The 24,122-nt window shown below is 54.7% G+C and overlaps 1 protein-coding gene across 1 annotated transcript in view; it reads right to left on the minus strand.

The window, feature by feature from the left end:
* Nucleotides 1-2,014: 2,014 nt before the first annotated feature.
* The window catches only part of LGR6 (leucine rich repeat containing G protein-coupled receptor 6), a 118,558-nt gene continuing 96,450 nt past the window's right edge, over nt 2,015-24,122 (minus strand). Inside the window, exons 7-18 of the mRNA XM_045787893.2 lie at nt 23,166-23,234; nt 21,183-21,254; nt 20,904-20,975; nt 19,590-19,658; nt 18,251-18,322; nt 17,035-17,100; nt 15,984-16,055; nt 15,482-15,553; nt 13,694-13,819; nt 12,554-12,714; nt 8,650-8,730; nt 2,015-6,352 (exon numbers count right to left, since the gene is read on the minus strand). Coding sequence (XP_045643849.1) covers nt 5,097-6,352; nt 8,650-8,730; nt 12,554-12,714; nt 13,694-13,819; nt 15,482-15,553; nt 15,984-16,055; nt 17,035-17,100; nt 18,251-18,322; nt 19,590-19,658; nt 20,904-20,975; nt 21,183-21,254; nt 23,166-23,234 — 2,188 coding nt within the window. The 3' untranslated portion in view covers nt 2,015-5,096. The remainder of the gene's footprint in view (nt 6,353-8,649; nt 8,731-12,553; nt 12,715-13,693; nt 13,820-15,481; nt 15,554-15,983; nt 16,056-17,034; nt 17,101-18,250; nt 18,323-19,589; nt 19,659-20,903; nt 20,976-21,182; nt 21,255-23,165; nt 23,235-24,122) is intronic.

The raw sequence follows: 24,122 nt of genomic DNA on the forward strand, positions 1-24,122 counted from the left end.
TCGTGAGGCCCACGTAAGCAGAAGTTATGCATAAACATAGCCCAGGAGTCAAAAGAAGCCATGAGGTAAAGAAAAGATATTATTACCTAAAACTCTTGTCTTTTTTTTTTTAAAAAGTCAGCCCTCCGCGTTTACGGCTCACTCACACCAGCTGCACAATGCCGGGCAAACGGTCAGCGGCGGTTCAGAGCCCAAGGCCAGATCTGGGCCGCACTGGGTTTCATCTTGGGGCCTCCGATGGCAGCAGCGAGGCGGCCTGGTCCCAGGGAGCCTCTGCCTTCTCCTTCTGCCGGACACGGACCCGCTTGCCCCTCGGGGGCTGACCATCGGGGCGCCCCCAGGCTGGTGCTCTGCGGCTGCTGGCACCCAGAGGAACTCTCGGGGTGGGCGGTGCCGGGCCCACAGCCAGTGTCGGCTCCAGGCCCCAGCTGGGAAGCCCCACACCGCCCGGAGTCCCTGGTGCTCGGCGAGCAGCGGCGCCCACACGTGCGGCTCCATGGCTTCAGGAACAAGATCTAGAACTGTCTTTTGACCCAGCAATTTCACGTGTGGGACTGTGCCTTACAAGTATACTTGCACGTGTGCTAAATGACATACATCTGATGTTACTCGTTGCAGTGTTTGTAGAAGCAAAAGTTTAAGCAAACCACACTTCTGTGAGAAGGGGGGCATAAAATGTAGGGTACATCTGTATAAAGAGATATGAGAGACTAAAAAAAATGAGAAAGCACTCAATACTGATAAGGAAAGATCTGTGAGCTCTGTTAACAGGTGAAAAATTCTGCAGAAGCAGAATTATGGTACACTACCTTGGGCGGAAAGGAGAAGTAAGATTATATATGCATTTTGTTTGTATATGCATGAAGAAACTCTGGAAGGATATCCAAGAAACTTGTAACAGTGGTGACCAGTGAGGGTTTGGGAAATGGGCAAATGGGGACTATTAAACAGATATATTTTATTCGAACCATGCAAATGTATTACTTGTTCAAAAATTAAATTTATAAAAAGACTTTTAGGTAAGAAGGGGGTGAGGAGGAGCAGTGGACTGTGGTGAGAAGCGGACAGAGGCCAGAGCAGGCTTACAGGGGGCAGCTTTGCTGGGCTCCAAGCCGACTGGCCACAAACTCCCACTGGCTGGATCTCAGAGCTGCCTCGCATCCAGAATGGCCCTCGGGTTTCAGCCACGCCAGGCCCAGCCCCGCTGCTCTTTCTGGTCTTAGATGTACTGAGATTCCGCCTCCCTTCTTGCTCTCCACAGAGCCTCTTGGGAACACCCAGCGGCTTCACTTAGCCCCTGTGTCTCTTTCAATCCTGTCCGGTACGAATAGCTGAATGGTGTTTTGCCAGTTGGGCCACAAGGATGGGTGGGTTTGGAATTCCGTCTTCAGTAAGAGTGGAGGAAGGGTGCTCCTGGAGGCACAGTTTGGCCTCTCAGAAGGGAGTCAGGCGCTAGGCCAGTAAGGCCCTGACGGGCTCGCATCTCCTTCCCATGCTTGCAGGGTTTTACTGAACCCAATCTCTTTCCCTTACCTCTAGAAGGGAACTGCCTGCTTGTCTTGGGGACATCACCCCACTCTGGGTCCAAGCTTCGGGGAGAAGATTTTCAAGGCAGAGAGTGGGTGAGGAAGGTCACCCAAGTAGAGGAAAGGAAGCTGATTCTTTGGGATTCACAGAATCAGGAAACCCCAGGAAGACGCTTTGGCTCTGATGCTCAGGGACTGGGTAGCAAGAAGTCCACAGTGTTGCCTGCTTTCTCTAGATTATTCTCCACCTAACCCAGTGTCCAGCACACAAAGGGTGAGCCAAATTGATTCTGATCCTTCTAAACTTCAAACCTGAGCCTCCTTGGCTGTGCCCTGGATGCCCCAGAACTCAGGGGACAGGGTGAGGAAGAGCCTTGACTCTCTGATCACTCCTCTCTCAAGAAACCAGCCCCACCTCTGGCTGCACCCCACAGAGCTACTGGCGGCAGCAGAAAAAGTTGAGGGACACACGTGATACCTCACTGGTGCTTTATTATACAGAAGAATCCAAATATTTACATCTTGACAATTCTTACACTTCACACAGCTGGAGAGGGCATGGGCCTGGAACCCAGAAGTGATATGGGGGTTACAGGGTGGGTGGGAGAACTTGCTACACCAGAGCAGAGGTAGTTAGAGGAGATGGTGCCAGAAAAGATCAAGGATCCTAGCTACTTCCCATCATCCTCACTTTATTCAGGCCCTACCAATTGTTGGCAACTCTTCCTCCTTCCCCTCCCTCAATCCTTGAACCTTTTATTCTTCCTGGAAAAGGAAAGTTGGGAAGGAGGTTGAGGAACAAGAGGTGGGGAGAGGAAGGCAAAGAGATGGCCCAACTAGAGGCTCTGTTAAGCCATAGTCTTCAAATCTCAGCACCGAATTAAGGAGTTTCCTCTTGATGTGCACAGGGGTGCTTTAAAAACCATGGTCCACTAGAGAAAGTTCTCTTCCACAAGCTGGTCTGAGAGGAGACTGTGGTTGGCACTGTTTGCCAAGGCACAACACACAGAGGCCAGGGCAGCACATCCCAGGTCAGCAGTTCCCAACGTTTCTACCACCACAGCCCTTTGGATGGATTCGTCCCCATGGGCACCATTTTGGAAGATTTCACATGCATTGCGTCATTTGGTTTTTGCTTTTGTGTTTCATCAAAGACGTACAAAACCGTCATAATCTTCTACTGATTCTAATGGAGATAACCAAAAGAGTAACATACTGACTTGCTAGAAAGTCCGTCAGAAACAAAGAAACTACTTCACCACCTTATTTTGGGTAAATGTACATCAACTAGGTTTTTTGAATAATGAAAACAGTTCATGGAAAACACCTCCACTCCCTCCCTCCACACCTCTCCTATGTCCAGAAGGGCCAGACTTGGCAAGTGCCCAGGTCTGTAGGAGTAAATGATGAGATGACAGCGGTGCCACCCTAGAGCTTGCAGCCAAAGAACACTGGCACCCTTTTCACAGAAGAGGCCACCTGCAGGGGACTGTTCCCATGAGTCCTAGACCTCCAACACATGGCCACTTCACTCCACATTCCACTCAACACTGGCTCCCTGGCTCCAAGGGGGAAAGGGATCACATGGGGTGGGGGTAGCTGTGAGGAGGGGCCCTGGTGACTTCCTAGAAGTCAAGGCTCCCAAAAATCACACCAACTTTGTCATCCCTGGGGCACCTCGGAGAACTCTCCCCATAACAGTCACCAACTCCCAGTACCCAAAGTGGAGCAAACTCCTTCCATGAAAGGCTCTTGATCAGCCCTGGGACACAGGGGGACAGCCCTGGGACACAACCAATTGATAACTGAATTCCCCATCACCTAGCAAGTGCCTACTCCGAGGTGAACCCTGTGCTAGGACCCCAAGGTCCTTCTGTGATTACAAGGTCAGCACATTTAGCTTCAGAGCCAGTAAGAGTCCAGGCAACTTAGTTGCTCAAACGAAATTTAGAAATGTGCCAAGTTCCACTCACGGTCTCTGCTTCACCCCTCCACCCCAGCCTGGGCAGCCTTGGGGACTTGCGTCAGAATTTCCACTGGGCACCGGGGGCAATGGGGAGGTAGAAGAGAAGCTAAACTGCAGGCTAGGAAGGACCTTCTCAGAGTTGTCTTAATAGTAGAGCCCCTTTTCTGTGCCTTGGATTCCCTTCTTGTGTCTTTAAGAATGTCCTAGCTCTTGCCTCCTCAACCTGAGATAGAATGCGTGTGTATTTCGGGTGGGGAGCGCTAGAATGCTCAGAGGCGCTTAGTGACCCATAAGGTAGGAAGGTTATGACCGGAGAGGCAGAAGCGTCATGCTTCTTTGGGGCCCCCAGGGATCCCAGATTCCTATAATGTTTCCTACAAAACAATACATACAATGCAAATATCCCTCCAGTTTGCTGGCCAGGAGCTCCCTGTCCCACAGAGAAGGCAGGACCTGGGATGCGAAGAAAGAACTAGGCTTGTGGCAGGAGCTGGCAAGAGGCATATGGTGGGGAACCACAGGAAGGCAACTCAGAGCCAGAAGGAAGCCAGGCAGCCATAGGCTTCCCTGTGCGTACCCCGCCAGGATCCGGGGATGCTCTCTCTTACTGAGGGCAGAAGTTTCATTGGTGGTTCGGCTTGGGGAAGAGGTGGGACCCACGTGGGATCCCCTAACCCCTGCCCCAATGTGGGGGGCCGAGGCTGGAACCACAAAGGTGGCCTCTTCCCCATCCTTCCCAGGGCAGAACAAGAGGGATGGGAAAGCAGAGACTGGAGAGTCTTCTCTGGTTGATGGAATCATCAACGTTACCCCAGGTGAAACTGCTACGATCAGGGTTTTCTAGGATCGGTGGCACCTTGTGATGTCACTGGGTAGCACGAGGTGGTGGAGAGGTGAGGGCCCTGGGAGAGAGCAGTGTTACATTCTGTGAGACGTTAACAGCCCATGATAACCAACCAAACGAAAACCTGTTGTCAAATAATTTGGGGAAGTGGGTTAAACAAAGGTCAACAGACTTTGCTGTGGGAATTCGTGGCCTTTGCTCCACTAACATGCACCGTGAACCTCTCAGAAAGGGACAGAATCTGTAGTCTCTTCTAAACCTGATTGTGGCAGAGTCTTCTTCAAGGCGTATCTCGAGATTAACAGAACACAGAACACATTTTGTGTCCAATCCGTGAGTCAAAGGGCAGATGCCCAAATGCCTTTGGCAGTGCCATTACAGGTCTTTCCCGGTGAGGTCCCCCTGCCCATTGTACCCTGATCCTTGACCCGCTCAGCCCCCCACCCCAATCATTGTTTAGTGCTTCCCTCATCCCTCATTTCCCTTAGGCAGACAAATGTCCAGATCTCTGGTCCACCGCTTCACACGTGACTGGAAAGAGGCCCAGAGGAAGGCCAAGGGGAACCTAGGCCGAGAAGCGCACGTTGGTGATGGCCATGGGAGAGAGGAGACCAGTGGAGCCCAGGGCCCACGGCCTGGGCCATCCTGCTGTGGATCACACTGTTGAGTTTTGGTTGAATTTATTTTACAAGCAGCCATCATTCATGGAGTGGGAGGAGAGGGGAGGGAAGAGATGGGAAAAAAGAGTGAGGAGGGACATTTATAAGTGTGAGGCAAAGGTGGAGCCAGAGGGCTGGAAGGCCCTGCCCACGGACAGGCCCCCACCTGCTGACATGGCTCCCTCTGCCCCGAGCAGCAGTTCTCCATCCATGGAGGGTGGTGGGTTCCCAAAGTGGGTGCCCTCTGGCTCTACAAAATGGCTGCCCTCCAACCTGGGGCCCCCCGGCTGCTGACAGGAGATGAGGGTCACTGAGGGGAAACCATAGGTCTCCAGCCCAGGGGGCCGCCCCACCTCAGAAGCTTCCAGAATGAGATCCACATCAGAGAAGGCCACCAGGGCCTGGGTAGAATCGCAGGAGCTCTTCTCCAGCTCGCTGGCAGCGGCATAGGCCAGGGGCCCTGGGGTCCCCGTGCAGGGCCAGAGCCGCCGCAGGTCATCCCGGAAGTGGGGGTTGAACAGCAGGTAGAGCAGCGGGTTGAGGCAGGCGGGCAGGGGTAGTACCACCAGGAGGACAGACTTGACGGCCTCCGGGGTGACGGGAAAGAGGCCCAGCATGGAGGCGAAGCTGAGGAAGGCCACGGGACAGTAGAGGAGCCCATCCGCGAAGATGAGCCAGGCCACGTGCCTCACCATGGCACAGTCCCACACGGCCTCGAAGTCGCCCCTCGGCAGGTCGCAGTAGAGTTTGATGTAGGCCCCAGCCACGACCAGGAAGCAGAAGGAGTTCATCATCACCAGGGCCACGGCAAAGCCCAGGGCAGCCGGCTGGCCCGCGGGTGGGGCATAGGGCAGGCAGAGCGGGGACGCCCCGTATTCTCCCACCGAGGCGAGGGGCAGGGCCGCGGCCAGCCCGGCCAGCATCAGGCAGCCCAGGGCCCCCGCTCGAACGCTGCTCAGGGACGGGGCCTTCCCGTAGGCCCGGACGCAGGAGACGGAGACGCTGCACTGCACGGCGGCCAGGGTGAGCAGCAGCACGGACGCCTCGGACCCGAGCACGGCCAGGAAGCCTGTGGCCTGGCAGCCCAGCCCCATCTCCCAGCGGGCTCCATACTGGGCGAACTGGCCAAAGGTCAGGGCGTCGACGGAGGCTAGGAGGCCACAGGAAATGCCAGTCAAGGCGTTGGCGCCCGCAATTGCACCTATGACAAACTTGACCGGGGGCAGGGCGCCGGGCCCGCCGGCAAAGACGCTCAGTAGCACGAGCCCGTTACAGAGCCCGGAGAGCAGCACGATGGCCCACACGGCCAGGCGGATGCCCCAGCTCTCAAAGAGGTGCTCGCAGGGCTTGAAGGGGCCTGCAGGAGAGAGGGTCACACATTACCCCGGGGTCAGAGGCTGCTGGGCCTGGGGTCCTGGGGATGCGGCCAGGGAGGCTGGCACTGCCTCTGTCCTCAGAGAACTCCCAGGCTGACAGAGGCTCACCTGGTCTCTGAAAACTGTCAGGTGGGGTGGGGTGGGGGGGGGCGTGGGGACACACACAGCTCTTCTCCCAGGGAGCTGCAAATGGAGTGAACACTCACCCAATACGTGTAGAAACAGAAACACATACTAAACAAATTCGTACACAAAGTACAAATTAATACAGCGCCAACCCAGGCATTGAGGAAACGTTCAGCAAAGCAGTCTTTTCCAAGCAGCAGGATTTAGGAGAAAGGAAGGGACAAGGCGGCATAGAAGAGTGGAGGGGGCATCCGAACTGGGATACGCTGGGCTGGAGACACAGGGGTGTGAGGGGCTGCTCGGAAGTGACCAGTCTGCATCCCAAGGCTCTGCTTCTCCCAGCCGGTGCCCAGGGATCCACTAAGGACCCCACCGTGGACGAGCGCTGGCCAGGTATTGCGCCCAGCTGGCTCTCCCTTGCTCTGTGACGGGGAGACAGGCCACAGTCAGTACTCCCAGGGTCCATCAGTATTCGGGAAGAAAAGCATAATAAGTAAATGAAAATAAGGATGACGCTGGGTTTTTCCAACCTGGTTTTGTACAAATGGCTGAGATCGTGGTGTTTTCCATCTCTCCCTTCAGGTTCTGTCCTTAAATCACCCTGTAACTTTGGACATGTTACGTCTTCATTTCTTTTGGCTTCAGACTCCTGTTCTCCAATGTATTTCTAGTAGCTTGGGAATTTGAGAGGCTTTTGTGGGAACTATTTTTTAAACATATTTTTTTCGACTACCATATAATAGAAGGTCATCGTAGAAAGTTTGGAAAATAGAACACGGAAAAATTAAAGCTGCTTATCTTCCCACCTCTCTGAAAGAACTCATCGTTTTGCTATTCCTCCTTCCATTTTTAAAAAAATACATACATACATATATGTTTTTTTAACTAAATCGGGATTTTCCGTATATAGTTTTTAGTTCCCTTTTTTAAGTTAAAATTTTATTATGCACACTTTCTCACATCTTTATCTTCCTCCAAAACAAACGTTTTCCGTGGCTGCGTAGTAAATTCTTGCCCATATGGATGCACCATAATTTATTTGACCAATTGGTACGATCTATTTTTAAAGCAAGTTCAAGTTGGACTTTGCCTTTTGGAGCCTCCTCTTTTACCTCATCACTGCTGATTATTGGTTTTCAGAGGTAAAATTTCTGTGGCAGCGTGAAGCATGTGGGTTTCCAAGTCAGGAAGAAAACACCACCTGTTTCCTCCAGACCGCGTTGGTGTTCTTGCGCTGGGCTGGCACTAGAGGGCGTGCTGTAGCCACTGAGCGCTGCGAGCAGCTGTTGGCAGGCCGAAAGCACTGTTTTGGCTCAGAGAGAGCAAGGAGAAGGCCAAGGGGTGCGAACGAAAGAGAGATGTAAAACTGGAAAATGGAGGGGAGACGAAATAGAGATGCACGCCATTCACTGCTTTCTGTTCATTCCGAACAGTTCCTGTCCTGGCTTAAGCAATGTGCCACTGCCTTCTGGGGGTGGCCTGCTAGCACGTTATACCCAGGGGAAGGGGCTTCTTCACTCTAAACACGTTAGGCTGCATTGCATCGAAGGGAAAGAGAATTCTCTTTCTTTCTTTACAGCAAGATTCAGGTGAGACTCTATAGGAGACTTTCTCAGCTGTAAGGGCTGGTAAGTCCTATAAGGAGTTATCCAGGGGTACTGTGGAGTTTTTCCATCCCGAGGAGTTTTAAGAAAGAGAGCAGAGAGGGATGGAGAAGGTGAGCTTTCGGAGGCTCATCTGGCTCTAGGATTCTGAGAGCCTTAGACTGAGGGAGTGCTCAGAGCAGTGCCACACTCCACCCTGAACAATAGGGTCAAGACATCCTTTCCTGCTTCTCTCTTCAATGAAAGACACTTTCTCCTGGACGTTTAACTTCTCATTGGCCGATTTGTGAAGGTTGCTTTGACTCCCTCTCCCTGCTGTCACTCCTCCCCCACTGCTATTCCAAACGGCCACCCAAGGGAAGAACTCCAGCTCCTTCCCTGGGAATCACCAGAAGAGGCTGTCTTCCCCCCAGAATGTTGGCTCTTAGGCAGAGAAGGTGCGAGAAGCATGGTTACAAACATGCCTGCCTGAACTGGCATCTCATCTAAATACTTGGGCCCTCCTTCCCCGGTCCTGCCCCGTCCCCACACCAAGGCACCCATCTCACCTGGAATGGGGCTACACTGGACACTGGGGCGTGGCTTTGCATCCTCCATCTCCAGCTGGAGCTCGTCCAGATCCAGGTCATCTGAGAGGTGAGACCAGAAAGTGGCTTGGGGCCCAGGTCTTGGTGACAGTCAAGTTCCACCTTCCTCCAAATGCCCACCTCTTTAAGCTGTCATCCCCAACTCAATCTGCTCGGCACAGGCCATGCCAGCAGCCCTGCACATCTGTTGTACCCTCGGGTATAAACATTCAGTCAGTTCCTATTATCCACGTGCGGATTATTTGCATTGTCTGTTCTTTACAGCAAACTTTCATCTGAGACTTGCTCGTCTCATCCTACAACTCAGCATGCTGTGTCCTCTCCAGGCAGCCTAGTTACCGTGCATGCTGCTTAGAGTTGAGGTAACAATGGGAGCCGGTAATCAAACAGTTCTCCACACCGGCCAGTCCCCCACTGTAATTCCCTGTCCAGTTGTGAACGCCATGCACTAGGAAGAACATCTTTTTATTTTTTTAAATATTTTTAGAGAAAGAGAGAGCCCAAGCAGGGGTTGAGGGGCAGAGGGAGAGAGAGAGAGAGACTCTTAAGCAGGCTCCATGCCCAGCGTGGAGCCCGAAGTGGGATTCAGTCCCAAGACCCTGAGATCACTACCTGAGCCGAAATCAAGAGTCAGACACCTAATCAACAGAACCACCCAGGCGCCCCAGGAAGGACATCTTCTTAAGACAGGGTAGTGAGCTGGGCTGTATTCAGAGGAGGTAAGCCAGGGATAGTGAGTGAATGGAAGCCATACGCTTGAGAAATGGGCAAAGCCGCTAGGGGATTAACTCAGGCAAGGCAAGAGTAAGTGGGGAAACCATGGCCGTCCTCAAGGAGCTGAGGCCCCATCAGGCATAAAGGAACTGTGCTCCTACATGCTGTGTTGTTGCGGGGGTGGGGGGGTGTAGAATCGGGATGGCTGGTAGAAGGAGGCAAATTAACAATCTAAATGGAGAAGTTTTCCTTCTTAGTAACACAAACGAGCTCCCAAGCTTAGAGCTGACCAACAGAGGGGTGGGCCTGAGGTCCAAGAGTGCTGCGGGCAAAGCCTGTCATCCGCAGGTGGGCAAGTGCAGAGGAACTCCAGGATGAATAAGACGGTCCTGTTCTCGGGGAGCTTAGGGGGACGGAAGTGGATCAAGTACTCAGGTCAGACGCACTGTGCCAACTAGCGGATTTACGTATCAGTGAGGGCTAAGGGTCTCTGAGCTCTTACTCTGTGCCAGGCTCTGCCCAGAGAGTCGTCATCTTCAGGTCTCATTAATCTTCCCAGCAGCCTCACAAGGCAGGTGTCCTTTGAGACCATTTGACAGATGAGGACACTGAGGCTCCTGGAAGTGAAGCAGCTTGCCCCGGGTCTCCCAGCCGGTGCACCACAGGGCAGAACTCCAACCCCCGTCTGACTACAGAGCCCAGGTATTCAACCGTTATGCTTTCCTGATGGGGGGGGGAGGGGATGGTGGGGGCAGCTTTACAGATGCACGAGCTGGGCATAATTTGTCACCAGAGGGGCTGGAGCAGAAAGCCCCAGGTGTGAGAAAGGGCACTTCTATGCTGAGTGGGAGGCTGGACTAGATCCAATTTACCGATCCTTCCCATTCTAAGTCTAGACCCTGCAGTTCTGTCAGCCTGAGAAAATAGGATTAGAAAGATAAATCCATTGTTAAAGAAACTCTGTAACTTCTTTGAATCAAGTGGGATTTTTTTCCTCCTCTTAGTCACTATTGCGATGTTTCTTACACCGGAGCTGGTGAACCGCAGGGGTGTCAGGGATACCATGGGGATCCCTAAATTCTACAAGAATTTTGAAACGATCATCTCACACATCTTATCATTTATGAAGACAAAACTCTTGCTTGCGGCAAAATTCATCATTGAAAGACTTTTTTAAGAATAAGACTTCAGTTTCTCTAGTGAGACTGGGCAATGTGTCTGAGGCCCTAAGTGGTACGAGAGACTTGCTTCTCTTCAGAAGGACACCTGTAACATTACCCGGGCTTCAGGGACAGTGCCCTGTGGGCTCGCCCTCCACCGCACACATAAAGGAGAGATGACTCTGTTGTGCTTGCCCCCATCTTTGACTCCTGTGGTTTGTTTCCTTCCTCCCCACTTAAAGGGTAAACACCTTCAGTCGGGCATTTTCCCAGGAGGCAGGAAGGCTCTGTGGAGCTGCCCTTGGCCCAGACACCATGAGGGCGGGCGGGAGGCCGAGGTGTGCCCACAGAGTCCTGGCATTTCCTCTCCTCTCTACCTTTCACTCCCTGCCCACTCCGGCTCTCCAAAATGGAGCTCAGCAATTCTTTGAAATCAGAATGCATGAATGAAACGCAAGGGGTGAGGCCCGTGGACTCCGTCTGAGGCTGGGAAAGTCACAGCCAAGGTGTTAAGTAACCACTCTTCAAACGAGGAGGAAATCAAATCTGGCTGCATCCGAAGCTCCTGGCTTTCTTCCTCAAGGCTTATTAGCTCCCACAGGAAGTGGGGGGGCCTGCCCTAGCTCCCGTTACCGGCGGCAGGCAGCCCACGATTCTGACGCCCTGTGGCTCTCCAAGACCTAAGCCTGGTGGAAAGTTTCACCTTGAGGAAGGAAAGTTTCCATTCCTCCTTCCAGCCCCCTGAGGGAGTGTACAGCAGACAGACATCCGGGAATGTCCCCTGGGGATAGCTGTCTGTCGGCCCAGAGCCAGCCTGGCCACTGGGCTCCTCACGGGGTCCTCACGCCCTCCCCGGGGAGGGGTCTGGAGAGAGACCCCAAAGACCCCCTAACTGCTTGTGCAACACCGGCCTCCATAAACTGTGTCCCGGACTACGCAACACACCTTCCCTCCACGCGCACACCGGGAGGCCCCCAGTCCCAGCAGTAAGAGCGGGCACGCCAGCAAACATGCTCTGCCCTCTAGGAGGCATGTAACATCATCCTCGTTGTGCAGATCAACAAAACAAGGCTCAGGGAGGTTCAATAGCTTGTCCCAGGCAGCTCAACTGGTAAAGGGTGTCGCTGGGTTTAGAACCCGGGTCTGTCTACATCACCAGATGTTCTGCTTACATGTTTTGTTTTGAGTTTTCTATTTAGCTTCCACTGTGGAGAGACAGAAACTGAAAACAAAATCCAGATACGAGGGGTCCTTGTTGCTTCCTCCCAGTCCTACCTGTGTTCTGTCACGCGGGGTGAAGGCGAGGGGGATGGAAGCCTCCTCTCTGCCCTTTATCTAAGACACCAGTTGACAGACGACCCCTTAGAGTCCCTTCGGCTGCCTACCTCCACCCTCCTTCCCTTTACCCCAACTGTTCCAGAAACAGACCCATGGGGCCCTTCTCAGCAAGGTCCTCTCGCACCTAGTGGCCTCTGAGGGGCAGGATGACCTGAACAGTGATAATCCCCACTCTGTTCCATTTGGCTCTAGGACATATAGCAAGGGACTTTTTTTTTTTTTAGACAGATTTAATTTAATTGATTTAATTCAATCCTGCTTGGCTCAGGCGGATTAGAAAGTGGATGTCCTCTCTGCGAATGCCCTGAAGTTGAAGGGCCCGTGTAGCCAGGGGGCAGCTGGGGAGAAGGAACGTGTGAGCCACGAGGGCAGCGGTGTTCCGCAACATGCGGCTTGGGAAGTGCCCTGGGAACCGCGAAGGGCTTAGCGAATATGGAAACATTACTACTGTCCTTGTCCATCTTCATCGCTTCTCCCCAAGCACCTCTGGGCTACGTTCTTGGAGAGATAAGGTGCAGAGTTCACCTCCCAGGTCACCCTTGGGGTTTCCCTCCACAGCTGTGCCAGAGCCCCTCTCAGGGTCCCCCAGGTCTCCTCCCTACCTTCCTCTCCACAGCCACCCACCTGCCCTGGCCAGGGCCCCCATCACTCACAGTGGTTCTCAGCTTGTCCAGCAAGAAGGCCCGGGGGCCTCTTCGGAGTGTCCTCCTCATCAAGGTGAAAGTCCTCAGCCTCCCACTGCCCCGAGGCCTTGAAGAAGCTGGCACAGACGCCATAGGCACAGCACTGGTAAGCATAGGGCACCTCCAGGATCCTGGGGGTCGAGGGGCCACAGGGGTAAAATGAGCTGCTTTAGGAATGGTTAAAATGCCAACCCAGGGACCTGGCACTCCGCACCAGCCTTTCAACCCCAAAGCACCCTGATTACTGTGCAGGCAGGCCCCTGGGCTTTCTTTGTACGGATCTTACAGCCCAACTCCTGCCTCTGAAGGGCTCCGAGTATCTTCCAATCTTTTCCTCACTCATCTTGTGAATGAGATGGAGAGAAAAACTTTCCATCGCTTACGGAGTGCCCTCAATAGGCTCAGCGTGGGGAGCAGCTCACCCAAGATCACACAGCACACCGGTGCTCGGCTGCTCTCCCAGCAAGCAACTCTTCTTTTGTATTTCAGGAGCCGGGGACTCCTAGTGACTCTCGCTTTACCCTCGCCCTCAGTAGGACCCACGCCCTGTCCCCCAGCCCCACCCCCGGGCACAGCAGAGCTGAACGTGTGCCCTTTGAGGGCGAGGGCAGATGCCCGCAGGCATCTCGTTGGCTGGCGGCGGAGGCGGCTTGGGCCACACAGGCTGTGCTGCTTCAGGCAGAAGGCCTGGATGTCATTAGCACTGGGGGCCAGCTGGGCTGCTCGTTTTCCGCTCCCCAGTGCCCCGGGCTCGGCCCTGACCACAGGGGCCCAGACGCTGCCCAAGGGAGGACAGGCAGTCTGCATGCACTGAAGGGGACAAGGAGCAAGGAGGTCAGGGGGGCCTTCACATCATCTTACTCTTGCCCTCCCAGGAGGTCTCAGCGTCCCCTGGGGCTGCTGCTTGGGACGGAGAGAAACGCTGTGAAGGAGATGAGGAGGAAGGGGAGGCACGAGCCCTTCCCACTCCATAGTGGCCAAACCCTATGCCTCTGGGCCATCAGGTTTTTCTCAAGGTGAAGCCCGGTGGCTTTCTCTCTGTCCTTCCACAGCCTCCCCAGCTACTCCGGGGCAAACCCATCTAGGGGTAGGGGAAAGCCAGGCCCTCACCTCAGTTTCGGGAAACTGTCCTTGGAGAAGGCCTGGGATAGAGCCGGGTTCCCTCTGAGCTTCAGATGCACCAGGCCCCCAAGTCCAGCCAGGGGCAGTGCGGCCAGCTGGTTGTCTGTCAGGTCCCTAGGACAGTGCATGGTCAGGGTTATTGGCAGTCGGTGGGATGGCTGAGGGGGCAGGGCTGTGCTGAGGGTGTGACCAGGCTGCCTGGGATGGAAGCAAGAGGAGAGGAGCAGAGGACAGAAGATCAGCATAGAGAGACGAGAGCACTACATGCTGGGGAGGAGGGTGGTCAAGGGTTGCTAGAGGCACCACCCATAACTCACTCACTCACTCACTCATTCATTCATTCACTCATTCATTCATCAAATATTGGAGGTCAACTATATACCAGGGACTGCTCTAAGGTAATGTCAAGCCATCCCAATTCGTAGGTCACAGAGTCCCTTAACCACAGCGCCCAGGTCCCAGTCCCATCCAAGGGTCCCTGTCCACCCCACAAGGGCATCTGCCGGTACTTGCTTGCCCCCATTTCCCTGCTTTTCTGATGACATGAGAGGCCAGAGTCAGGGATTGGACAGAGCTGGCCTCTGGCTACATGCAGGGGTTTGGTCATCCATTCTGTTTTGCAGGGCTGGCTTTGTAGCCAGAGATGAGGACATGCACGGTCTTCTACTGGAGACACACTGCAGGGAACCAGGGCTCCAAACCAAACACCAGGACCACAGACTGTGCGTCGTGGAAACAGCCTGGCCTGAAAGGCAGGAAACCTGGCGCTGTCACCGACTCCCTGCATAACCAAGGGGAGTCACAAATCTGCCTGAGTTTCAATGTCCTCATCTTTCAAAGGGATAAAAATATCCACCCTACCTATCTGGCAGGAGTAGAGCAAACAGGAGAGGGAAGACCGAGGTGCGAGTTTTGCAAGGCTCCGGCCCAGAGCCCAGAGAGTGGCAGACGGAAGGGGCGCCGTGAACTGCCTGGGAGGCTTGCGTTCTGGCCTTGCTTTGAGTGAGCTTCTCCCCCCCCCCCCCCGGGCCTGGAGGCCTCCCCTGTGAAGCGAGGGATTGGGCTGGGTGATCTCCCAAGGCCAGGGCTGAAGCTAGCCCGTGGAGTCTGGGTGTTAATCAGAAAAGGGTCCTACTGGGGTGGACACACCTTTAGGACATGCAAGCAGTCAGCTCCCCCTTGGGTGGGAGCCCTTGTGCAGTACACAACCTGCACCACAGTGTGTGGCAGCCCCATCAGACGTCCCTTTTAGCTCTGACCCAGTCATCATGCAGCCAGCACTGTATGCTCCCTGTTTGCATCCTATGTAATTTAGGGGACCTGGGATTCTCTGCCCACCCGGCAGAATGGCAGCCCTCTAGAGTTACTGCTCACGCAGGGGACTGCTGAGCTGAGACCCTGGCTCCCACGTCTGCTGCCACTGTTCCAGTTCGTGAAGGAGTTTCGGGCTCGAACATCCTCTTTGTTGGTACATGTAGAGGCTGGGGGAGGGCCTGAGACGGGGGCACCAGGAGGGCTGAGGCAGCCAAAATGTTGCCAAACATTAGCAGATGATGTTCCAGAGCTTGCAGGAGGCAGGCTTTCTGTTTATCAGGCCCCAGAGTCTGTCAAACGGACTGTCAGAATGATTGATTAGGCTGGAGGCCACCTCCCCGGGATGTGTGGTCAGACATTTATGCATGTCCCCACTCTCGGGTGGGCCCTCCTGCCCCCCTGGCCAGCCCGCGGTCCTGACTGGTCTCTATCAAGTGGCATGAACGAGCCGTGAGCACTTACAGCTTGACTAGCGAGCGCAGGGTCACGAAGGCCTCAGGGTGGATAGACCGGATGGCGTTCCAGCTCAGGTCCCTGTGGGCAGAGAGGGTATCACAGGTGGGACCAGTGACATGTGGAGGACTCATTTTTCCCATCCTGAGTTCTCGTCTTACTCCCCATCTGAGCCGCCCCCAGTAGCAGAACCCTCAGCCTTTTGGGGAAGGTACCTGCTGCCAGGCTCCCAACCTAGCTGTGGCCACAGAAAAACGGATTTGGCAGACTGGCTTCAGAAGCCATCTGGAAGGGGAGGCATCTCTCCTCGTGTGTGTGAGCATGTGTGTGAGCGTGTGTGTGTGTGTGTGTGTGTGTGTGTGTGTGTGCGCGCGCGCACTGGGGGCAGGGATACAGAGCAGGGAAGCTTTGTGCATACCACTGTCACGTATGCTATGGCTATGGAGCACGCCTGGGAGAGGGGCACCGGGGGCCCTATAGGGCCCACCCCTGGATGCTGCAGGATACTCACAGGGCTCGCAGGGAGCTCAGCTGGCTGAAGGTGTCAGCTCCAATTTCCCAGATGCGGTTGTGTTGGAGGCCGCTAGGGCAGCAAGAGAGACTGGATGAGCCAATAGGCTTAGACCCTGGCTCAGTTCCACGCCCCCTGCACGCTAGGAGGAAGAAAGGAGAGCCCCCCACTTCTCCTGGCGTGGGAAGAAAGGGCCCAGCCCGCGGAAGTCACCAGAATTAAAGGGAGCACAAGGAGATCCGGTTGCCTTGGGTAAGTGGGTCAGGAGACAAAGCCACAAACCATCCCTGTGGCCCAAAAGGGAGTCAGCTTCCAGGGTTCCCACCGGGGCTGGCTCCCAGCCCAGCCAACCTCACCCCTGGGTCCTCCAGACCTTAGGCCAGCAGCAGAGCACTGCCCCGCCCTTGGACAACCCTGTGACTGGCTCAAGCTGGGGAGCAGAGCTCAGTGGACTGCTTGTCTGAATGGGAGATGGAGCCTGGGCCTCAGCAATGTTGAAGACCCTCTTTCCTTTGGCATCTAGACAGACAGGACAGACCCTCACATCCCTATCCTGCCTGGGCCCCAAAAGGCGCTGCCCTGCCTCGGGTGCAGGGGACAGACATGGGAGGCGCAGGAGACCCAGCAAGTTTGAAAAAACAGAAGCTGGATGAATAGAGCTCAGACCATTTTTTAAGGGATTTTTTTCCCTGTCAAATTTGAACCCTAGGATCCTTCTGCGGATGAGTGTGCACATGGACACATACACACTTGTGTCCTGCCTCCGAGCCCTGATATGACTGACCCTGGCCCTCTGCTGGCCTGAATCACTACTACTTTTCATTGTTGTGCCTGAATCCCATTGAGCCACCTCGAGCCTGTTTGTGTGGACCTATCATCTATGGTCTCTGGAGGCCTTGTCTAGGCCTCGGCTGAGCCCCCAGACCTAACCCCCAGATTCAACAAGCTCAGAGGAGGGAGAACTGTCCAATGTGCTTGCTGACCCCTCTCCTCAGACTTGCCCCAAGGCTGGCTTGCACGCCTTCACCTGGCCCCTGACCCCCCAACTCACATTTCCTCTAGCTTCTGACACCTGTGCAGGCTGGGCAGCTCCTCGATTTGATTATGAGACAATTCCCTGGGGAAGAGAGAGAGAGACAGACCAAGTGAGGGTGAAGCTCGGAGCCAGGAGAAGCCATTTTGGCCAGGACATGCCTTCCTGTCAAGCAGCCGTGGGCTGGGAGGACCCTGCCGGGATGTGGCTGTTGACAGCTCCCGACAATGAGACTTCTCTTCTCTTTCCCCTGCTGGGTCCCACTCCTCACCGCAGCACCTGGGTGGAGGGGATGTGGCATTTTTCCAGCAGGGCTGCCTCACCCACAGGAGGGCCTGGGGGACCCTGGGAGGGTCCTGGGGGAAGGCGGACAGGAAGTGAGAGGGGCACAGGCAGGAGAAAAGGAGCAGAGGGTGCAGGGGCTCTGAGATGGCCAGCAGGGACCATATCATGCCTTACTGGGCAAGCTGGTCAACGCCAACCCAAGTAAATGTCACCTGTAGTCCCCATGCACAGAGTCCCAGGGAGAATAAGCTGGGGCCCGTAGGGATCATCTGGCCCAGCTCCTTCATTAACAGATGAGGACACTGAGGCACAGAGAGGGGACAGAACCTGCCAAGGACACACTGCCAGTCAGTCGCAAGGCTGGGTCCGGAGCCCATGTCTCCAGACACCCAGTCTAGTGCTACTGTGTGTGCGATGTCTCACAGGTCAGTCTCCCCATCCTGAGCTGTGGGCTTGGGTCCGTGTGGAGGAGCCTCAGATTCCAGCTGGATTCAGGAGGGAGAAGAAAACTCCCCTTGACTTCACAGGCCACTTAACTACCTCCATGGTCCAGAAGAGGTTAATATTCTTCTTACTAGATAAATAAGGTCACTGACTGAGCACCTGTTATGTGCTAGTGCTGTGTGCTAGACGTACATTTTTTTCAACCCTTACACATTTATCCACATTCTGCTGATGAGGCATTGAAGCCCTGAGACGTCCAAATTCATACAGCTGGTAAGCGGCAAAGCTGAGCCTCAAACCCTGGTCTGACTCCAAAGGCCATTGTCCTTTTGCCCCCAAGAGAGGACAGCCCAGTCCCTCCCGGACAGGTTCTCAGCAGAAGCCCAACTTGCCCACTCTCCAGAAAGAGAGGAAACCCAGTGGGACAGAAGCAGGAAGGGCCCCTGCCAGCCCATGGGAACAAGGGCCCAATGCCAAGACTGCAGAATGCTCGTGAGCCACTCACAGGACACGGAGCCTGGGTAGCTGTTGGCACATCCCCGGTGGGAGCAGCCGGATGCCTGCACGGGTCAGGGTCCTGCGGAGAGAGCAGAGACAGAGCTGGCACCAGGCCCAGGGCCCTGCCATCCCTGGCCACCCATCTCCAGCTCCAGGCCCGATACTGACAGGGGAGCATAGAGCTGACAGAAGAGGAGTGGCAGGAGGCACAGGACAGGGGTGAGGCTGCAGGGAGAGAAAGGAGCAGGCCTGGCATCTGAGCACAGAGCTCCCCTGGAGGCGGGTGGGGGTGGGCAACAGACAGAGAGAGACACAGCCCAGGGGCTCTCTGCCTGGCAGACATTTCCTGCCTGCCCAGCCTACCCCACCCACCCATCGTGTCCCCACCCATTGTCTTATAGTGGTCTCCACCAACACGGGGTATGTAGGACAGGAACTGGAATCTTGTCTGCCCTCCTCTGAGAGGGGGTATAGCCATGGGCAGGGAGGAGATAGGAAAAATGAAACAAAACAAGCCCAGTGGAGCCATGGGAACGATGCGTGGAGTCTGCTCCCTGTGCCCCGGGGAAGGGGGAAGGGGTGGGAAAGAAGGGAAGGACCTAGGGCTGGGACAGAGAGGGCTGTGGGGGCAGGTTTGGCTGGGGACAGGGTGTCCCAAGAAAGACCCAAGGCCAAGGTCATTCTTGGGGAACTATTACTTCCCTCATGGAAAATTTTCCGGATGCCAGCAAATCTAGGGGAAGACAACAGAGGCACAGAGGAGAGACAGTTCCTGTCTCAGCCATGCCATGAATGAGCTGTGTGACGTGTGGCAGGCCGGTTGGCTTCCTAACATTCACTCTGGGTGTTTGCTTGATTGTTCTATTCATCCTCTTAAAAGTGTTGAGGGCCTACTGTGCTCTGACACCCCTCCCCCTCTCTACAGGCTATAATAATAGAACATATGAGAAAGTCCTTGTTGGAATCACGCTTCAGAAAGGCAAAGGAGATGTGTTTAGACAGCCCTTCTCCCCCGTCACAGGTCCTCAGCACACTCATGGCCTGGGGTTAGGAACTCTGAAATCATGCCCGAAAAATCCAAGCACAGTCAGGAGAAGCCCAGCCTCCTCACCCCCAAACCCTCTGCCACCCCGGCCTCGCCTGCAGCTGTGCCACAGCAGGAGGTGGCCATGGGTCCCTGGGGCTGAGCCGGGTGACCTCTGCACCAGGCTGCAGCCAGCAGCAGCAGCAGGCCAGATAAGGGGCAAGCAAAGGATCTGGGCAGGCCCCCGGGGACGGGCGGACAGAACAGTTCCTGGGGGGGAGCAGGCACACAGAGGACGGGGAGGCCGAGTGTAGTCACTCACAGGATCTCCAGGCTGGTGGTCCCTTTGAGATCTGGGAACTCCTGGATGTCCGTGGCACCATTCAGGGATCTGGAAACAGACACGACAAACTCTGAAGGGTGGGGTCAGAGCATCTCGATATCTGGGCTCCCCCCCAGCACTGATCTCCCCTCGAGTCTCTATCTTTTGGGGAAATGTCATCCTTCCCCCCAACCTCAAAAAACCCCAGCTACTCAGGGCAGAGCCTGGCTCAGCAGGGTCCAAACCTCCATTTCCTTAAGTTGGCCCAGCCCCCTAGAGCCCCAACGACGGAACCCCCAAACTGGCATCTGGGCCCCAGCATGCAAAACACAACAAATGAACAAACAAAAAAATACAGGCCAGGGACATGGGAACAGCCTCTGTCTAAAAGGCTCCAGCGTGGGCACTTCTGAAAAAGTTCTTGGCTGCAGGAGTTTGCTTATTAGAGTCTGAGATGGGGTCTCCCCCAGATCGCCATCCACTAAAGCTTTATCACAACCTCCCCACGAGCTCTCTCTTAGACCACGTTAGACTTGATGGCTTTTCCCCTGCCCGCCATCCCCTACCGGTAAGGTGAGGACAGGGACCCAACAGGAGCAGGGCAAAAACAGGTCCTGCCAGACCACAAGGAGGCAGTGTAGGGTCCAGAAAGGAGCCTCTTGGATCTGGAGTCGAGGGTCCCAGCTCAAGGCAGAGCAGAGCCCCGGAGCCTCATTATCCATCTACAAAATGTGCTACCACCACCGCCTCACACGGTTAGAGTGACAATGAAATGTGATCATGGACATGAAGGGGAAGTATGTGCTTGGAGACATTAGATATGTTCCTGGGATGCCATATGTGGCATATAATCCGTGGAAGATGTTTGAAGAAGTGGGACTTGGGCTAGAATGAAAAGAGTGAGAGAAAGGAAACAAGGGAACACCGTAGGCCCGAAGCAATAACGGTGCAGCAAAGGGCCGAGGGATCCATGCTCCAAGGCCCCTGGAGAACCAGGCCCTTATCCCAGTCACCGGTTCCTTCGGCAAGTATTTATGGAACAGCTCCCCGCAGCAGGACCCTGAAGAGGCCAGATAAAACTCCTGGGCTCTGGAGAAGGGCCCTCTCTCACTCATTTGGGATCTGGGAAGAAGCCCCAGGGGGCCGAAGGGAGGCTGTTCAGTGCAGCCAGAGCTGGGAATAGGCCTGAGCCGAGCAGAGGCTGCAGCCCCGAAGCCCAGGCCTTGCAGTGGGGGCTGTGCCTGCAGGTGTGAGACCTGCAGGAGGCAGGAGGCCGCGGGAAGGAGTGAGGCCTGGGGGGAGGACAAAACTTACAGTGTGTGCAGTTTAGGCAGGCATTGGAATGCTGACCTTCCCACAAACTGGATCGGGTTATCATAAAAGTGTCTGGAAGAAAAAGACCCAAACAACAAATTTAGTTATTTGGTCCTTTGAGCTGGGACCCAGGCCAATCTCTGCCTTGTCCTCTTACCCATGAGCTCGGGAACGAGCACCTAGGGGAAGGCACCCCCTCCCAGAGTCCTGCCTCCCCAGCCCCCACCCCCACCCCCAAACGCGGCTCCGCACCAAGAGACGGGAGAAGTGAGCACTCACATTGTCTGCAGCAGAGGGTTCCCCATGAAGGCCTTTTCTGGGATGGCCTTGATGTTGTTGTTATGGAACCCCCTGGAAGACAACACCACGAGTCAGTGAGGACTTGGAGAGGGTGTAGAGAGGGAGAGATGGAATTCCATGAAGCTTCTGGAAAGCTGACTAGAAAGGCCATAAGACCAAAGAGACGTCAGCCCGGGGTTGCCAGGTTCACCTCCTGCCCGGGACGTGTCTGCTTCATTCCTTAACATACCCATCCTTTTCTCGGACTCTTGTGAAAGGAGTGAGACGTGGAGCCTCAGGACGCAGGGGGGCAGGGCTGAGAGATGTCCCCCAGATGGAGGCTGGCTTGGCCTCCAGGCATGGAGACTAGGGAATCTAGAAGGGCAGCGACAGGAGGGGGAGACGCAGTGGCTGCTGAGGGACTGGGTGGCTGCATGCGGAAGTGAGGAGGGAGGAAGCTGCTCAGTGTTCAGGGCTCTGGAAGCCAGGAATGATAAGCTTGGTTAGTTGGGGCGAACACTGGAAGATAAAAGTTGGACTGAGAAGCACATGATCCGGGCTGAGCAGGCCCCTCCCAGCCACCCTCTTTTTCACTGGAGATTTCTAGTGTCTCCTCATGCCTTCCTTGCCTCCACCCTCCCCTTATTATTGCCACCTTCACGCTCTCCCCACAGGTCCCCCCAGACACCCCAGCCCATGCCACTGCCTAGGCCGCTCTCTCCATTCTCTCGTTCCTTTGTTAATTTGCTCGTTACATGTTTTTGGACTCCTCCTTTGTGTCTAATGCTGAGCTAAGCTCTGGGAGATTTAGGAGTTTAGAGGCCTTGCCCTCAAGCCCCTTTCTCTCAATAGACCTAGAGACCTAGAGACAGACACACCCAGCCCTATACTCATTGGTGACTCATCAGCAGTAGAGGACTTCAGACAGTTTCTCATTCCGACCCTTCCCCCCGTTGGTCCAGGTACTCCTTATGTGCTACACACCAGGCATCCATACCGCCCGACTTCTCACGGGGGTGGCGGTGTCAGGGAGTTGGTCCTGCAGGTTTCAGGTGGTAGCTTGAGTAAAGACGCTAGGCTGCCTGAAAGTGCGGGGCTCTGCTCAGAAATGTCAGGCTCCCTTAACCTGGTCCCGCTTTACTAACAACAGATCTGCTACTGTTCTTGGAGAGCCTCTCCTCCAGTAAGGCTGGTCTCTCTTGTGGTCATCTCTCTGCCCACTCAACTTCCAATCCCTACCTCTCCACGCTTCTTCTGTCTGAAACGCCTCCCCTCCTCCCCCACCATGGCCACCTAAATCCCATGCACCCTGTAAGGCTAATTAATCTCTGATGTATTCGTCCACAATGTTCTTTCCATGTCACTCTGGATTCCCAGTCATTTTAGCTACTACTATACAATTAGGGCTGGATTTATACACCGACCCTAAGCTGCTCTGCCCGGGTCCCTGACAGGCCTAAAGCATCCTCAGGGACAGCCCAGGACTACTGACTCCTTGCCGGTGTTTAGTAGCAAGCATAGTGCTTGGCACAGTCAGCGCTAAAACAGAATACAAAGAAGTGGTATCCGTGGGGAACCACATCCGGCTTCTCATCTCCTCCTTGGAATCAGGAGCTGAGCACGGACCCCGTTAACCAGCCCCCAGCTCCTCTCCTCATCCATCTCTGGATGCACCCCAACCAAGGCAGGGGCAGTGCCAGGCCCAGCCTACCAGGAGGTGGCATGTGCCATGTGTCTCTCTGGGCTGGAAGGGCCCACGGCCATTTCTGCTGATGACACACCGCTCAGAAATGCTCCATGCCAAACTAATGAGGTCTGTGACTACTCAGACCCGCGCTGGGGGCCGGGGAGGGCACGCAGCCCCAGTTTTTACAAGGACCACGGGAGCTGAGGCTGTGAGGGAGGCCCAGGGCCAGCGGCCGCAGCCCCTCCCTTGGGAGAAGAGAGAAGAGGACACCCCCAGAAACGAGCAGAGGAGCTTACAGTTCCTGCAGTCTGCCCAGCGTCCGGATGGCGACAGGGAACTCCTGCAGCTCATTATAATTCAGGTCTCTGGAATGGAGAGCAGAGCCGTCATTAGAAGGGTGGCTTAACGGGGCATGTCAGGGCCCCTGAGAAACACAAACTTGGCTCTGGGATTGGCCGGAGAGATGAGTTTTCCAATTTGTCAGATCCAGCTGTCAGTGCCTGGAAACACATTTTTGGAATGTTCTTATTCCATTCCTACTCCACAAATCCTCCGGCTTGAAGGCTTCCTGGCAGCAGAACTGTTTTGAGGAGACCCATGAGGGATATGGATACCTGGAACTGACTCCTTCAGGAATAGTCCCCGCTGGCTGAGGAAAATACCTCAAGCCTTTGGAGACATCAGTGCCTGGGGAAGGGACGGAAGAGAGAATGAGGTCATCTTTACCACCTTGTCAAGAGCCCTTGGGATTCTAGAAGGTTCCATCAGGTGACTACTTTGGCTAGCTGTTGCCTCTGCTGTCTATCAGAAAGATCAGTGCTTCTTATCTTTGGGTGGTGGCAGAATGGCTAGTTTTTATCTTCTCTTACACTTTTCTTCATGATTTTTTTTTTTTACAATGAACATGTGTCACACGTACAATCAGCAAACAATGGAGGCAATTTTAAAAAGTAGTAGCAACTAGGGGCGCCTGGGTGGCTCAGTCAGTGAAGCGTCTGCCTTCAGCTCAGGTCGTGGTCCCAGGGTCCTGGGATTGAGCCCCGCATGGGGCTCCCTGCTCAGCGGGGAGTCTGCTTCTCTCTCCTGCTGCCCCTCCTCCCACTCGTGCTTTCTCTCTCTCTTCTCTCAAATAAATACATAAAATCTTAAAGGAAAAAGTAGTAGCTGCCGAAGTTGGAAAGGAAGCGGGGAACACGCATTCTAACGCATGATTAGCAGGAGTTTAAATGTGCATAATCTTTTAGACATAATTC

The sequence above is a fragment of the Ursus americanus genome, chromosome 2 (genome assembly GCF_024610735.1).
Source record: "Ursus americanus isolate L20-20 chromosome 2, mUrsAme1.1.p, whole genome shotgun sequence".
NCBI classification, from domain to species: Eukaryota; Metazoa; Chordata; class Mammalia; order Carnivora; family Ursidae; genus Ursus; species Ursus americanus.